Source organism: Haliotis rufescens, unplaced genomic scaffold, assembly GCF_023055435.1.
Source record: "Haliotis rufescens isolate VD_foot unplaced genomic scaffold, xgHalRufe1.0.p SCAF_5, whole genome shotgun sequence".
Lineage (NCBI taxonomy): Eukaryota > Metazoa > Mollusca > Gastropoda > Lepetellida > Haliotidae > Haliotis > Haliotis rufescens.
In genome coordinates, this window is record NW_025964223.1 from 62196263 (window position 1) to 62210350 (window position 14088).

The following is a 14088-nucleotide window of genomic DNA, read 5'->3' on the forward strand; positions in this document are numbered from 1 at the left end:
TAAGTCCCCATGGTTGTCGCACGTTGGACTTCATGGATCGGCTACTTGGTACACAGCGGGTATCCAACGGAGAGGGACGTTCTTATACAGCTGGACTTTTTCGTGGCGTAGACAGATATCCTGAACCGTTTGAACTCGTTGTGGTCGTCAGCTTTGCTTGGATCAGCTGTTTTCTTTTTTTTGATAACATTATTGACTTAAATCAGTGATGTGGCTGATTCTGTGTCATCATGCACCGAACCTCCGAGTATTTGTTCCTCCTGTCAACCACTGGTTTGTCTGGCCAATTGTTGGAAAGTCATCGAAAGTTTATGATCTTTTATGCACTTAATCTCTTAATCTGTATCTATCTTAATCTCTATATTGGCATGTTGTTATGACGTTATGAAGGTTTATAATGCACGTACATTTAAGGCCTAAAAATTAACATTGACAAACATTGATGGCAAATGTTGACAGGATATTCTTGAGTTGAGTTAGTGAGTGATTCGATTCGATGGATTTTAACAACTCTTCGGAATGAGTAAATGTGATGATATTGCTTTTTTCACAATTTAAAATATGATATATAGGCCATGCTACACAGGTTTCGGTTCTATGGTAGACATATGTAGGACATTTCTAAATTTGACGTATCCGTGGCTAAAATGTTGTCTGATGCAGATCCCCATTTTGACTTGAACCAAACGTTCCCGTGTTTTTTCAGGTGAACAATTGACTTGCTTTGCGCGTGTTTGTGATGAGTGCCGCCTGTGGTATCATCACTATTTGAAAGTGATTCATAAACACAACACCTGCTTGTGATATAGTCGGAATTGTACAAAGGATTCTGTTATAACTATATATTTCTTATGATTATGGAAATGTTTTAAGTCTCTTTAATTTTTCAGGAGACTTCAGATGATATTTACATCCCTTTTGACAAATTGTGCTGAATCTTTAGAGACAAATATGTAACCCTATTTAAGGTTTCCCCATTTAGTGACAATTGCCACAAACTCACTCACACGAGTAACCCCAGACGGTGGATAAACGTGTTTCAGGGGAACAAGGGCGGCGTGGGTATTCGGATGACCATCTGCAACACGTCCATTTGTTTCATCAACTCTCATCTCACAGCCCGCGAGGAGGAGATAGAGAGGAGGAATCAGGTACACATCCTTTTTATTAATAATTACTGATCAAGCCACCTGATTTATGACGTCATAATGAAGTCACTCAGTCATACGTCACAATTAGCCTTGTTCATACTTTGAGCTACCAAGCGGGTGAACGTCAAGAAATTATATTAGAAATCATACACACTGTTTTTTAGAATCCAGACATTTGATTGGTCAATCGTTGTATAAACTCTGTTTGGTCGTCATGACGTCACAGGGGCACGTTTGGCCCTCTCTTCAAAGGCACTGCATTTAGCTGTGCCGTGTTGCGTCCCATCAGCGTAACAGAAACCTACAATAAGAGTGAGTGAGTGAGTGAGTTCGGTTTAACGCCGCTTTTAACATTATTCCAGTTATATCACGTCGTGCCAGCTTAATGTGGGAGGAAAGCCCGAAGTGATGCAGGTCCCAGACGTTTACCACTTCGGTGAAACCCACTAGCACGGGTATGGTGCTGACAAACCTAGAAACATAATCCGGATGAACCGGGATTCGAACCTAGAATCATAGGTTTCTGGCGTGTCCAGGGGACGCAACTCTGCACAGCGAATCGCGGCGCCTTAGACGACTGGGCCACCCGTGCCCCCTCCTACAATAAGAGCATCCGTGCCAATGAAAAATTTAAAAGTGTGTCCATAAAGGTGTTAAATGTTATTTGTCAAATGTGCACATCAAATGACAAATAGCTGGAATTTGCTTACATAAGCACGAATTCATTAAATTCCCGGTCGGTCTGGAATCCAACACAGCAAATCATCTTAGTGTCCGAACTCTATGTATTACATTCAAAACAAGTTAAAGAACATCCACAATTGGAAGACGGTGCAATAACTTGTCTTTGGGTGTGCAAGTTCGTAAATAACATATGTGTCTGTCTTCTTGGACGCACATTTTCTCATTGGTAGGCCTTGCAGGAAGCTCAGTATTGTTTCTCTGGCGTTGTTGTGTTTCAGGATTATCGTGACATTTCCTCCAAGATGACATTCAAACAGTTCTCGCCGCCAATGACACCTGATGACCATGAGTAGGTGAACCATTGATTGAGAGTGAGTGAGTTGGGTTCAACGCCGTTCTGAACAGTATTTCAGTTGCTTTACGACGTGTCAGCTTATTGTTGGGTAAGGCCAATATCGTACAGATTCGTATACTTTGGTAATCAGGACCGCCTCCGTGGTCTAATGGTAGAGCGTCCGCCCGGATAGCGGAAGGTCCGCGGTTCGATCATACCAAAAGACGTTGAAAGATGGTACTTGTTTTTACCCTGTCTGGCGATCGGCATTAAGGGGCTAAACATTGACTGGTCGGCTCGGAGTCAGTATACTGTGTCTGAGTGGGGTATTCATGTTAAACTGTAGCATGGTATCTCAGTGTGCTAGCCCTCATAATCGGCATCAGTCCGGACTAGTACAAGCAGCACATGCACGTCGCTATATAAATTCAATAATCTTGGACACAACGTTAAATCCAATTTCACCTCACCTCACCTCGCTTGGTAATCAGAGTATATCTTAGATTCGAACCCACGATCATCCAATTCTGGCACTGGATGAGTCACGCACTCACCCAAGCATAACGTTTGAGACAGTTTCCTGATTTCTCACTTGATACTCTCATTCACCCACTTCCCAACACAGCCACAACTTCACTCACTCACTCAAACACCAACCCACTCACTACTTTATCTGATATGTTTAAAAAAATATGTATCTTCTGTTGCAGCCTCATATTTTGGTTTGGAGATCTGAACTTTCGAATCGATGACATGCCTGCTAATGAACTGAAGAACAACATAGACAATAATCAGTACACAAGACTACTGTCACACGATCAGGTATCTACTTGTACATGCACTTCCGGTCAAACATTGGCAGCAATGTTGGTGTTAACGTCATTACCATGGTGTCCAGTTGATATTCGGTGTTAGACGTAATGTCCAGTAACCTATGGTGTTCGTGAGATCGGATCGGGTGCTCAGGCTCGGTGGATTGCATGTCATCGTGCCCCGACGGAGTTGATCGTTGCGTATGATCTCGCTTGTCTGTTCCAGACTCGATTATTTACCAACCGGTGTCATATAGCTGGAATATTGCTGAGTGCGGCGTTCAACAACAGAGAAACATGACCAATATTCTGACACATCTCGTTTACAGTTGTGCAAGCTGCTGGGGAAGTCCGATGTGTTTGCCGGTTACACTGAGGGTGTCATCAATTTCCGTCCAACGTATAGGTACGATTCAGGCACTGACAACTGGGATACAAGGTAAACCATACATTTAAAGGGGGACTCTGTGATCTGATACTTGCTTCCTGGTCCAGACATAATGTTTTTTTCGTTTATTAACGTCACACAATTGTCCAGCTGTATGACGGCGGTCAGTAAGCAATCGAATTTAGACCAAAAACGTCAGTGCTTGACATCATGAGCATCGATGTACGCACAAGGGATACGATGATATGCATCAGCCAAGTCAGTGAGCCTGACCACACGATCCTGTTAGTCGCCTCTAACCACATGTGTGGGTTTCTTAAGATCAATTCTAACCTGGATCTTCACGCGTCCCAGACGTAATTATAAGTGCCATTGGTGAAACATACATACACAAATATGCATAACTATATTTGGACAAAAGTCCTGTGAGGGTTTTGAAATGCTTGGCTAGCTAATTGCCTTGACCATGCTTCCCTTCTCCGGCCAGACATTAATGTGAATAAAATACTATTTAGTGTGTGCGTGCCCTTCAAACCTATCTTGTTGAAGATTTAGAATTGGTCTTCAGCAACCCATGCTTGTCGTAATTCCGATTATCAGGCGGTTGACTTTCCTTGGAAACATAAGTGAGTGAGTTGGGTTAAACGCCGCTTTTACAGTATTCCAGTTATATCAAGGCGTGTCAGCTTAATGTGGGAGGAAAGCCCGAAGTGATGCAGGTCTCGGACGTTTACCACTTCGGTGAAACCCACTAGCACGGGTATGGTGCTGACAAACCTAGAAACATAATCGGGACGAACCGGGATTCGAACCCACAATCATAGGTTTAGGGCGTGCCCAAGATACGTGGAAACTCAAGACGTCGTCCATTTTATCAATGCATTCTTTTGTAACATAGCTATGGGAGTTCACGAAACAAGATAGTGCGACGGATAATTGTTGATAAATGTTGTATGTTACAATGTCGATAAACTGTTTGTGTTTTCAGATTTCAGTTATTGTATTTTTGATGAACGGAAATTTAACATGATAAGCCTGATAAGGACGGTACAGGATTGCGCCACTTGTTAGCATCTGTTGTTCTGTACGTACATTGCTTTGTTGGAGCATGACACGCAAGATCATCTTGGTCTGTCTTGATGAAACGTCCCGTGAAGATTCCGGGTTAGAATTGATCTTCAGCAACCCATGCTTGTCGTAAGATCGGGTGGTCATGCTGGCAGACTTAGCTGATGCATATCATTGTATCCCAATTGCATGGATCCATGCTTATGATGTCAATCACTGGAATGTCTGGTCCAGACGCGATCATTTACAGACCGTGGTCATATAGCTGGAATATTGCTGAGTGCGGCGTTTAACAAAAAAAAAAAAAAAAAAAAAAAAAAATCTTGATAGAGTCATTCCTGGCGTTATTTCCCGTCCACAGCGAGAAACGGCGTCCGCCAGCATGGTGTGACCGGGTACTTTGGAAAGGTTCTGGGATTCGACAGCTGCGTTACAACTCCCATCCGGAACTGAAGATCAGCGACCACAAACCTGTCAGTGCCCTCTTTGATGCCGGGGTAGGTATTCTGCCGGTATTGCCCTTCAGCAAAAGGCCAGTTGTGTGTTTGGAGTACCAATGAAATACCATCCGTATTATATTTCAACTTTTTTAAGATATACTGAATCTAAACATACACAGCATATCAATACAAAAAGTTTAAACTGATTAACCATGATTTTGTTTGGCAACAAGCAAACACTATCTTTTTTAAGTAAGTTGTGTGATTGGCGGGTGCTACCGGAAGGTCAGGACACGCTTACCTTTTTCGCGAACACTTGGTGTTATCACCGACTCTAGGCTATTCCTTTATATAATATTCACCGCTTCGTTTCCTTTTAGGCCAAGTGGAATATGTTTCGGCGTATAATCGAAACTGATTATTCTATTGTTTTGACGTTTTAATAATATTTGATTTTGGGTTTCTATAGCGAAGTAGTTAGGATGGGCTAGTGGTTCAAGCTACTGCTCGTGAGGTGAGGTGAAATGGGGTTTAACGTTGCGTCCAAGATTATTGCACTTATATAGCGACGTGCATGCACATGTGTGTGTTTGTGTGGCTGCTTGTACTAGTCCGGGCTGATGCCGATTTATAGTGCTAGCTCACTGAGATACCATGCCGCAGTTTAACATGAATATCCCACTCAGACACAGTATACTGACACCGAGCCGACCAGTCCTTGTTTTAGCCCCTTAATGCCGATTGCCAGACAGAGTAACAACAAGTACCATCTTTTAACGTCTTTTGGTATGACGCGGTCGGGGATTGAACCCCGGACCTTCCGCTCTCCGGGCGGACGTTCTACCACTAGACCACGGAGGCGGTCTACTGCTCGTGATGCCGAGGACCCGGGCTCTATTCCTTACATGGGATCAGTGTGTGTGAAGCACATCCATCGTGTACCTTGTCGGCACATGGATTCACTGCTGCAAACAGCAGCGTAAATTCACCCTCACTCATTCACTACATGTATAACGAGTTGATACCAGAGACAAGAATAGTAAGCTTTGGTCAGGAAACCGTATACAGAATAGCTCCAAAATGTAGATGTAAAGGCCATAACAATTTCTATCATATTAAGTAACGTGTAAAACGCACTCAGACATCACTTTTGGCTCCAGCTATACTCGTTTGTTATAAGGTGTTATAAGAGTATTTTACTGTTGAACCATGATTGTAACTGTGTTACAGTTTTTCTGTTGAGAATCGGTCTGTTTTGACGCTCATTGCATTGTATTTGGACAATGATTAGTCGTCGGGAATGTTGTACTATTTAATGTAAGCAGTCGTCAAGAAGTTGCTATATTTAGATGCTAGCGTGGCGTGTAAACTGTGAATCAACACATCAACAAAGAAAGGTCACAAAATCATATTCACCGCATGGTTCTACGTTAAATCAGGATAGCAACCGCTGCAATTGTTCTCTGCAAACTATGACTCTTAAATCCCACGACTTTGTTGTATGAAATTGATTGATTGAATAAGTGAATGAGTGCGTTTAGATTTAATGTCACATCGGCAATATTTCAGCCGTATTGTGACAAGACCAATTAATGAATCAAGAATAGATGAGTTTTTAAAAACCTGTCGACAAGGGACAGTAAAACAGTGGTCTAAGGCGCCGTGATTCGCTGTGCAAATTGGGCACGCCAGAAACCTATGATTGTGAGTTCGAATCCCAGTTCGCCCCAATTATGTTCCTAGGTTTGTCAGCACCATACCCGTGCTCGTGGGTTTCACCGAAGTGGTAAACGTCTTAGACCTGCATCACTTCGGGCTTTCCTCCCACATTAAGCTGACACGCCGTGATATAACTGGAATAATGTTAAAAGCGGCGTTAAACCCAACTTACTCACTCACTCACTCTTATGATATGACTATTAATAACATTAAATAATAAATATGAGCTATAGATTGCCTGGATGAAATTGAAGACAATAAATGTGGTGCTAGAAACGTTCATGTGGACCTTCGTCAAACCTGGTTGAGAAAAGTATTTCAAATACTTATTTAGGGCCACTGTCACAAATCGATGACTTTTCCATTAAAAGATAAAGAAATCAGAAAATTGCTTTTTCATATTGTGTAAGTATATATTCTAAATAGTCTTTGAATTTGAAACTATCGCATTATATTTGGAAATATGAAATATGTATAGTGTAGTTATTTCTTCCAATGAAATATTCCAATCATAAAACTGAATCACGCTTGATACAACATGTGGTTATGCGTCTTTCTGTGTCAGTGCATCTCTGGTTAATGGTGATGTATTTGACATACCTGAGACATGCACAATCTTTATCATACACAACGCAACTCTTCATCGAATACATATCCGTATTGTTGCATGGCGTAGGTATTCCTGCTTTCGTCTTTGTGATGCAGGGACGAATGTACAGTGATGTTTCAGAGTGAATGTTGCGTTACGCCACAGGTAGCAATATTATGGCAACCTGTAAATAATCGAGTCTGGACTAGGCATAAATTTGACTGAAAATAGGAACAACGATTCATCCGCATTGGTGCACATTGCATACAATCAGCCACGTCACAGAGGCTGACCACAAGTCAATCTTACGACCAGCAACTGGTTGCTGAAGACCTTTCTAACCCTGCCTGGGGCGGTGGGGTAGCCTTGTGGTTAAAACGTTCGCTCGTCACGCCGAATTCCCGGGTTCGATTCCCCACATGGGTACAATGTGTGAAGCCCTTTTCTGGTGGCCTCCGCCGTGATATTGCTTGAATATTGCTAATAGCGGCGTAAAAACATACTCACTCACTCACTCACTCTAACCCTGCTCTGGGGTTTCAGATCCGAGTGGGAGGAGATAAAAGTCACAGGACGCTCACCAAGGACGCCATGGGGGTTCTGGACAGGATAGAGGAGGAGTATACGCCACAGGTCAAGCTGAATACAACAGAGGTTGGTTAAACTACACAATCAAATCCATTTTGTCTATAGACCACGTTAATGACTGTCACGAGGATCTGGGCCCATGTTAGTTGACCATGTCAATGATCAACTATGGTAGTGGTGAGACCACGTCCAAGACGGTCCGCTGTCCGTTTCCAGACGTTGTAATTTGTGTCCAATGTGAAATAGATTCATTATCACTGTATATTTATCTATTTTGTTTGTTTCACGCCACACTCAGCAATGTTCCAGCTATATGACGGCGGTCTGTAAATAATCGAGTCTGGACCAGATATCCAGTGATTGACATCATGAGCATCGATCCACGCAATTGGGATACGATGACATGCATTAACCAAGTCAGCGAGCCTGACCACCCGATCCCGTTAGTCGCCTCTTTCGACAAGCATAGTCGCCTTTTACGGCAAGCATGGTTTGCTGAAGACCTATTCCACCCCGGATCTTCACGGGTCGTCTATTTATTAACAACTAGATTGATATTCATTATATAAAACAATGCAAGGGAACAAACAACATCGTGTTTGAACGACTTAAATCAGATTTCATGGAACTGTCTTTAACCTATTTCCTGAGGTATTGGCGTCATATTGTGAGTGATATAAGTTGTGATATAAGTTGTAAACCGAGGGGTATATAGTGTGATCATGCTGTACCCTGTGTGTGAGCTATGGGTACATGGAACATAACTGCCGGCTCCTTAACTAATCAGAAGCTTGTATTTTAATGTAGGCTAAGGCAATACTTTTTGTGTGATACTCAATACCATTTTGATCTTCCCAAAGATGCATATCTATGTGTGTACTTACTGGTGTTTTCTTTTCAGTTTTACTTTGAGAATGTCAGGTTCATTGAACCACAACAGAAGGAACTAGCAATCACTAACACTGGACGGGTAGGTTGAAATTCAGCGTTTCGTCCATCGTGAGGGGCGCTGGGGTAGCCAAGTGGCTGAAACGTTCGGTCATCATGCTGGGTTCGATTCCCCACACGGGTACAATGTGTGGAACCCATTTCTTTCTACCCCTCGTAGAATATTGCTAAAAGCGGCGCAAAACATACTCACTCACTTCATCGTGAAACATCCACGTTGGGTCACTTTGGGGATACGTCCATGCACTTTAACCCACACTAGACGATTATCCTACTGGTTAATTGAAATGGTTCGTAGTGCTTTCCGTCAAACGGATCCTGCACATGGACATTTAGCTACCTGCACCCTGGTAAGGAACTGGTCAGTTTTGAAAGTATGGGGATGGGATGGCGTGAGGGAGGCATGAAAAAATACAGTTGTATTTTTTTTCAAATAAGAAAATGTTATTGGCGCGTGCGCGTTTGTGTGTGTGTGGAGTCATTAAAGAATGTTACATGTATTTGGGGTGGGCATGAACAATACAGACCTAAGCCCAATCTTGCCCCATCCCCATAATAAATTACCAGTCCCGTGTAAAGATACCCTTTTACTGGTTCATTTGTATACTTGTGAAAGCCAATCAATTGTTGGCAAGGTGAATTCCTCATTGTTACCATTGAATCTGTTGGTTGTGGTCAGTATTGGGCTATGTCATTAATGTGCAAGTAGACAAGACACCCTTGAACCTTTCCTGATATATACAAATGTGACGGCAGGCATCTGCATAGTACATACTGACCTTTTGTCACACATGGACATCTGGACTTGTATACTCTTTGGGAACTGCAGTTTGGGACTGTGGCGTAGTGACTGACCACCAGATAAGCTGATAAGGAATGTCGTCGATTGCTCACAATCACATTTCACAGACTACTGTTGACGAGCAGGACGGAGAATCCCCTTCGAAGCCATGATCACCCAACACACCCACTGTTGTACGGACTTAATTTGTTTGTTTTACTATATTTGACATCAACAGGAGTGGTGAATTAAGTTGTATATGATTCTGGAGCAAGTACTAGGCTAAGGAAAATATGTGTGCTTTAAAAATGCGAAACTCAGCAGTAACTATTGATGCCATGATCCTGACAGTCCAATACTGCCCGAAGAGCACGTTGCATTATGTAAAAATCATATGTCCAGGATACCTATGCAGGATATACATATGGCTTAGACTAATAAATTTGTATGAAAAACTGCCTCTATCAGTTTTAATTTATCTTGTAGGTACCCGTGGAATATAAGTTTATCAACGAGCTGGATGGCGTGAAATTCTGTATACCATGGCTGAAAGTCTCCCCGAGAAAACACACCGTGATGCCAGGTTGGTTCCAACACTTCTAATATATGACTTTCTCACAGTGAGTGAGTATGGTTTTACGCCGCTTTTAGCAATATTCCAGCAATATCACCAGAAATGGGCTTCACACATTGTACCCATGTCGGGAATCGAACCCGGGGCTTCGGCGTGACGAGCGAACGCTTTAACCACTAGGCTACCCGATCACCCTACTTTCTCATAACTCTTTACCCGATGTCAGTATTAGGATGAATAGTCAAAACGATATAAGCAGTAACATCACCAAGACTATTTTGGAAAACCTTCTTAGATTGGATAAATAAATGTAGCCATATACATCATATGAAATTAAGTGCTGAACTTGTTTTATTTGGTGTTAAAGAAAATATTGTTACTGACAGAGTTTTTGATCTTCTTATTTTAATAGCTAAATCTTTTATATATTTTTGCAGATTCAAAAAAACAAATCTTTGCTTCGCAATATTTCAAAAAAGATGTTAGTCTGAGATACAAAATTGAGAAGAATATAGCCTTTACAAATGGTAATGTAGAAACATTTTATAAATCATGGATCTTTTATCACATATTGTTTGAAGAAGCAGAACAGCAATAACATATGTATCTCTTTCTCATATTTGTTTCTTGCCAGGATCAGTGTTTGAATAATATTTTGAATGCTTGACTGTGTGTATGTTTTGTTATATTTCTTAAAAATCACCTTGGCACCGTTTCCAATACTTGTATTTAATTTTCCCCAAATGTATACATACATTGTCTTCAGAATGTGAGGGTGACCATTGCCCTGGATGGCCATCCTCCTCATGTAACAGGGAAAAGGTGAAATAAAATGTATAAAAAAAAAAAAAAAACATCACCAAGACTGGTGCAACCGGTAGGGTAGGACCCGCCAACCCGTCTTGTCACCATTACTATACCCTTACAGTTATTCACGAATACCTCATGTCGCCACTATTACGTGCTAGCGTCTCGTGAACAACCGGTGTCGTCGTGATTGTGTGCTCCTAAATTTGTCTCAAATTTCTTTCGACTCTTTTTTCTTTTCTTGTTGAAGTAAGGTGTCTTATTATGAATTTCCTGAATGGATTTGACGATTTTGATGACTTTATTGTGTGTTTGTTGCGATTTGTTAACGTTTGTGAACCTTTGATATATATGTTATACGTTACAGACGTTCATTTCTACTTTTTAGATTTAATTTGTATATAACGGATGCTCGATAAAAATAATTGTTCCAATGTCTATGTAGAGGGAAACTGTCATAATATCAGAGCATATTCTGTACTATGTAATTATATTGAAACTGTTGAAACATCAGACATAGTGTTTTGTTTTCCAACTGATATTTACCGTTGAAGCATAGACGTGCTATCCCTTTCGTATACTGTGAGCATATTTCTGGAAGGTTAAAACTGCACTTAACGTGATATTATTCATTCTTAAGACAATGAACTTGAATTAGTATGTGACTGATGTTGTGTACATATCAGAATACCACAAATATCGCCTGGCATTACTCACATGTAGTGGTTGTACTGTATTTGATACCTCTGTTGCAGGAGACAGCTCTGATGTATGCCTCGAGGTCTTTATTGACAAAGAAATTGTGAGGGACCTCAACTTTAGAGTCAGTCTTGATGACATACTCGTTCTACGTCTGAATAGCGGAAGAGATATATTTATATCCTTTAATGCAGATCATCAATGCCAAACCCCATAATCTTCACAAAGCATCAGATATTTTGTGTCAGTCAAAGTATTGGCCCAGTCGTCTATGGCGCCGCGATTCGCTGTAGAGAGTTACGTCCCTAGGGCACGCCATATTCCAGATCACCCCGATTATGTTTCTTGGTCTGTCAGCACCGTTCTCGTGGCTTTAACCAAAGCGGTAAACGTATGAGACCTGAAGTTGTTGGTTGGTTTGTCGTTTTACGCCGCACTCAGCAATATCCCAGCTATATGGAGGCGGTCTGTAAATAATCGAGTCTGGACCAGACAATCCAGTGATTGATATCATAGCATCGACCCACACAATTGGGACCGATGACATGCATCAACCAAGTCAGCGGGCCTGACCACCCGATCCCGTTAGCCGCCTCCAACTACAAGCATTGTCATCTTTTACGGCAGGCATGGGTTGCTGAAGACCTATTCTACCCCGGATTTTCACGGGTCCTGAGACCTGAAGAGCTTGAACATGTTGTACAGAGTACTTGTAAATGATGTGATAATGCAAACCTTAGAATATCCTCATTGTCCTATTTTCCATTAAAACTTTCTAATTATATGGAGAGAAATTATTAGCCGAGTGTGTTTGCGAAACATAATTATGACTATAATGCTCGATTGAACCTCCCCATTTGTGAAACAACAAACAGACACACACTATGCAATAACTATGTAATATGAAGTTCCTTAACCAGTATACATACCTATTCATGGCACGTATGTACCCAGTAGCTTCGGCACATCCATCGAGACCCTCGTGTATGTACACGGACCAATCAGAGACGTTACTGTTGAAGAGCTGATACAGGTGGTACGGATGCTCTTAACTTACACTAGCACGCCTTGAATGCAAACATATAAGCGTAATATTTTTAAAAAGACGCCTGGCTTTCCTGCCACATCAAGCTGACACCCCTTGAAGCATCAAATAGTGTTTTAGGCGGCGTCACTCACTTACTCAGTCACTTCCTAACTGTTTGCATGTGTACGAAAATATTCATCTTCTATTGCAGTCTCATATTTTGGTCAATGTACCGCCTATGTACTTTCCTGCTACCAACGATATTTGGTATTGACTTTCGAGGTTTAAATCGCATGACATGAAATGACATTTTGGTCCCCTTTTCTGTATCCAGGGTGGAGCGGAGTTCTTGAGTTCAACGGATCCCTACAATAGCCGTAAATACATCTGCCCAAAAGAAATCTTCCGTCTTGTCAATCACCTCTACAAATACGGCGGAAAAAAGGCAAGTTGAAATGTTTTTATCTTGAAATGTGAAATTAAAACTTTCATATTTGAAATATTTTTGTCATATAGTGAGTGAGTGAGTTGGGTTTAACGCCGCCTTTAACAGTATTCCAGTTATATCACGGCGTCAGCTTAATGTGGGAGGAAAGCCCGAAGTGATGCAGGTCTCAGATGTTTACCACTTCGGTTAAACCCACGAGCACGGGTATGGTGCTGACAAACCTAGAAACATAATCGGAGCGAACCGGGATTGGAACCCACAATCATAAGTTTCTGGTGTGCCGAAGGGACGCAACTCTGCACAGCGAATCGCAGCGCCTTAGACGACTGCCCCCCCATTGAGTAGTGAATGAGTGATGTGGGTTTATCGCTGCTTTTAACAGCGTACCAGTTACATCTGATTCATGTCAGCTTAATGTGGGAGAAATAACGTAAAGCAGGTCTTTGACATTTAACTATTTGTATGGGTTTGGTGCTGACAAAACTAGAATCATAATCAGAGCGTATCTAGAAATCGAACCCAGGATCAGCTAGAATGGCAGGATTGATAATGTGGTTTATGCGTGTCTTCGTGTCCTGCTCATGACATCAACTCGATAACTTAAGGCTAACATGATATAACTTGAATATTGCTCACCTGCGCGTAAAACAATAGACAAACAGAGACAACAGAGAGATGCTTTTCTTTGGCCCGGGATAACTGGATTGTCTGGTCCAGACTCGATTATTTACTGTCCGCCGACATATCAGTGGAATATTGCTGAATGCGGCGGTAAACAGCAAACAAATAAACAACTGCTCCTCTGTATATTTCTTTAGGAATCGATGTTCCTGAAGCGAGGTCATCCTTCCGAGATCAAGCAGATCAGAGATGCTCTTGACACCGGCAGCCCTGAATATCTTCGTATCCTTTGTGTTTTCTTTCTTGGCGCTCAGAATTAGATGTCGTTGCATCTTTTAATTGTTATAGGGACCAGGCTTTCCCTTGTGGGCGGTTTTAACTTACACAAATATTTTATGTGAAGGTATTGA

The 14088-nt window shown here is 41.8% G+C and overlaps 1 protein-coding gene across 4 annotated transcripts in view; it reads left to right on the plus strand.

Annotated features, from left to right (window-relative positions):
- Nucleotides 1–14088, plus strand: part of LOC124143846 (inositol polyphosphate 5-phosphatase OCRL-like) — a 43801-nt gene that overhangs the window by 15964 nt on the left and 13749 nt on the right. For all 4 annotated transcript variants that reach the window (XM_048384067.1, XM_048384068.1, XM_048384066.1 and 1 more), the window contains exons 6-17: nucleotides 1044–1151; nucleotides 2114–2184; nucleotides 2880–2991; nucleotides 3311–3420; nucleotides 4799–4934; nucleotides 7729–7839; nucleotides 8675–8743; nucleotides 9989–10085; nucleotides 11639–11759; nucleotides 12507–12618; nucleotides 12944–13054; nucleotides 13876–13960. In XM_048384067.1, coding sequence (XP_048240024.1) covers nucleotides 1044–1151; nucleotides 2114–2184; nucleotides 2880–2991; nucleotides 3311–3420; nucleotides 4799–4934; nucleotides 7729–7839; nucleotides 8675–8743; nucleotides 9989–10085; nucleotides 11639–11759; nucleotides 12507–12618; nucleotides 12944–13054; nucleotides 13876–13960 — 1243 coding nt within the window. The remainder of the gene's footprint in view (nucleotides 1–1043; nucleotides 1152–2113; nucleotides 2185–2879; nucleotides 2992–3310; nucleotides 3421–4798; nucleotides 4935–7728; nucleotides 7840–8674; nucleotides 8744–9988; nucleotides 10086–11638; nucleotides 11760–12506; nucleotides 12619–12943; nucleotides 13055–13875; nucleotides 13961–14088) is intronic.